Here is a 3,564-nt window from a genome sequence, read left to right on the forward strand (position 1 = left end):
ACGAACTGAAACTAAACTATGGCAAACTAAAGTAAATATAAAGTTGTAATGAAGACAAATTTAGCTGATAATGCAGAAACATCTTAAAGCGTATTCACAAAGTGATAAGCACATGGTTTTGAACGTACTGCGCATGCGTATTTAAGACCTAGATAAGTTGAGAAAGCCCACAGAAATTGTATTTAATGTAATGTTAATTTTTAGGAAATTACACGTAGGTTAAGTGTTGTTTTTGTGAAATACTTTTCAAACAAAAACCTAAAGTTGAAATCAAAGCCAGTTGTCACGTGATGACAACAAAATTGTGCCATCGTGTACCATACTCATTGCATTCAAAAGTTTGACTAAGTAAAAAAACAGGTAAGGTAATTCTGAATGAAAATGTCAATATGCAATTCGGACTCCTTGGACAAAGGCCTTTCTAAGGATATGAGATTTGTAGCGTTTGATAGAGAAATTTACGAGAAAAGTTCCGGACAGACAAACGCAAGCGTATTATTTATATAGATATTTTGCATCATACTTTGACTTAAACCAGTTTTAAATAAAACAGAGTAAAGGATATGTAACATTTTTCTATGCAATGAATTACGTTTTCCCTATGTACCTTGTACTTATTACTTCTATATATACAACAAATCGAGGCAGCCTTGCAAACAACAGCTCATACTTCATTCAAAGTTATTTTGTTAACATCTAGAAACGCATACGGTTACCAATTAGAACGTTATACATGTCTGTAAAATACGTGGGGCAAGAATATTTTAATAAAGATAGAAATAAACTGTGAACTGCATCAGATCATCTATATTTGGGTTTCTAGATGTTTCTCAAGTCCTCTTCTAAATATATATATATTCCTTTTAACGTTAGCAAGTTTCTGCATTACAATAAGGTTTGGTGAATTTCATGTCTTAATCAAATTTATGTTCAGCCATAAAGTTCAGTTTGCCAGGACAGTTCTTGAACAACATATATATGGTAATTAGCTGAACTTTTAAACTAAAGCCTATGTTGCAACTCATCCGTTTCTTTGTTTTGGCTATTAGTGTGAGGTTAGTTTAGAAAAAAAGTTATTATCTACAACAGGTCAAACATGATCAAATCAGTAGTGCTCCAGTGAATATTGAAGGTATATCTGAATGGTAACAAAAATCACTTTACAAATTTGCACATTTTGAATACTTTATAGTATAATAAAAGTATAACATTGCTATAAAATATTGAAAAAATCAAGTTCCAGAAGTACATATACTTATTACAGTAACATACAAACCAGTTGTAAAGTTAGTGCTATGGGTTTCAAAAACACTTCAATGTGTTTCAACGGCAGCAAACTAAACAAGGAAACACAATTTGAAATCAACTCTTAATACAAACATGATAAAACAAAATGACATTTTTAGTTTCTCTCCAGTAACATCAAACAGCTTAACTTACACCTAAGTCTCTTATTCCGGTCACTTGTCGATTAGATTGAACAATTTTATTAATACAGATTAAGGTTACTTTACAGGCGAGAATCATTTTTCTCTCTTTTGGAGTTGTAAGATGTACATTTACACCATATAAATGAATGTGAAAATAAAAATAGCTGGAAACATTTTTAATGAAGAAAGATAAAACTAGATAAACAAATATACAATACACGAATTTCACTTGTTCAATAAATAGGGTGGAAAGTGCATATACATTACACTTTTTTTCTGATTAAAAATGATTAACTGCTGACATTCTCTTCTCGATTCATGTTATCCAAGAAAGATTTCATCGAATTTATTGCGGTGCTTTTACCAAGTAAAGATTCTTCTATTTCTTGGCTTTCTCCGAGACTTGTGATAAAGTTTTTCAACTCTTCAACGGCATATGAGTCTGCAGTGTCAGAAAGAGAGCTCACCGGAGATAACGATTTGGGTGTGTCTCCAGTCAGAACCAAAAGACTTAAGTTATCTGGAACGTCAGCATCACAGGTCTGCTTAACGTGGCTCATATCACTTGAAGTTGAGTAGCGTGTCTCCTCAGTGACATGTTTAGTGTGAATCTCAGGAATAATAGCAGTTTCCTCATACTGGCTTTGTTCTGAAGAGGTGTACTCGGACAGCTCTTGACGACCAGCAGTCTGTAAGCTGGAGTTTCGTGTGCTGACCTTGGAACCAATTGTATCATTATGTAAGTTCGTAGGGTAATTGTTACATGTTTCTTTTCCGTCATGTGGAATAGTAAAGTTCGTAGTATGAGTGGCTTCTGATGCAAGAAGTCGCTGTTTTTCCTGTGGCAAAGTAGAACGGATAATGCTTAAGTTATGAGTGTGCTCAAATCCAGGACTGTTGATAACGCAATCATCCTCAGAAAATAAGAAGTGTGAATTACACTCTTTTGTATTATCACTGTCGTTTTTAAGAAGAGACCTAGTCTCTGAGATATGATCAATAAAAGCTTCTTTTTTCTCTTCATCACAGCACAACTGGGATTTATCCCCATCTCGAGTTTTATCTTCTTCGTAGATTTTCTTGGGATTTGGCGATTCGAAAAGTCTGGATCTAAGAAAATATCGAAATATTATAAGAATGTAGATTAGTTAGGTTTTCAATCTGTTTAAATTATTTACAAAAACAGCGGAATAATAATTGTAAATAACTAGTGTACGTTTCAAATCAATCCTAATTTTTCATAGTATCTTATCACGTAAGATATTTCACCAAAACACATTTTCTGAAAAATGTTTCAATTGGCAACTATAACAGTGTAAAAACGCTGCTATTCAATACATGAAAACTTCGTTCCTTTGTATAGGTCGAAGCCACTTTTTCTTCACGGTCAATAGTTTTGTTATATGACTTATCTTTACTATAAATTACAACTCTGCATTAAAAACTTCGAAAGTTAATTTTTAAGTTAGGGATAACTATATAAAAGTATTTGAATATATATATATATGTGTAAAAGTAATGTATACATTATTTTCGTACTAGCATCTGTAACATAAAATTAACATGTGTTAGACTAATATTTCTACATCAATAATGAAATGAATAAACATGCAGACCTCTGGATACGTTTATTTTTAATAGCTGTAACTAAAAACAAAAAACGGAGAGATAATTTAGTCACTATAAAAGTTACTTACAGTCTTGGTGCTGATATTCTTTGTGCATTCATTGGCCCAGAAACTTCAGCAGGTCCAATAAGCTTCTGAAGAGCTTCGACCCATAAATCTCGAGTTTCATTGTCAACAGCAGCCTGAAAAAAAAAAGGAAAAAATCCAATGATACTTTATCATGCAGCTTGTGTCATTTAATTATGTGTAACATTTATTACGTTAACTTACAAAATTATAGCCATTCAGACGAATTTTATGAATCATTACCATTGTAACTTTTATCACGTGGTACCTATATTATCAGCGGCTCCGGCAGAAATTTAGTTTTAGCATCTTTTTGGATGGATATATATGTATTTATATATATATACGTGTGTGTGAGTGAGTGGCAAAAATACGTAAAACGTTCGCTGCTGCTGACAATGAAATAATAACATTTGATACAAATATGTCTCCTAGTGACA

General features: G+C 32.5%; 1 protein-coding gene across 1 annotated transcript; it reads right to left on the reverse strand.

Moving 5' to 3' along the window:
• Positions 1–943: 943 nt before the first annotated feature.
• LOC106475187 lies at positions 944–3,240 on the reverse strand (the record flags this gene model as incomplete). The annotated part of the gene is made up of 2 exons (XM_013935883.2): positions 944–2,540; positions 3,128–3,240. Coding segments are annotated over 2 exons (933 nt in total), but the record flags the coding sequence as incomplete, so codon positions are not given.
• Between the last annotated feature and the right edge of the window lie 324 nt (positions 3,241–3,564).

This window comes from Limulus polyphemus, unplaced genomic scaffold (assembly GCF_000517525.1).
Source record: "Limulus polyphemus unplaced genomic scaffold, Limulus_polyphemus-2.1.2 Scaffold8197, whole genome shotgun sequence".
NCBI lineage: Eukaryota > Metazoa > Arthropoda > Merostomata > Xiphosura > Limulidae > Limulus > Limulus polyphemus.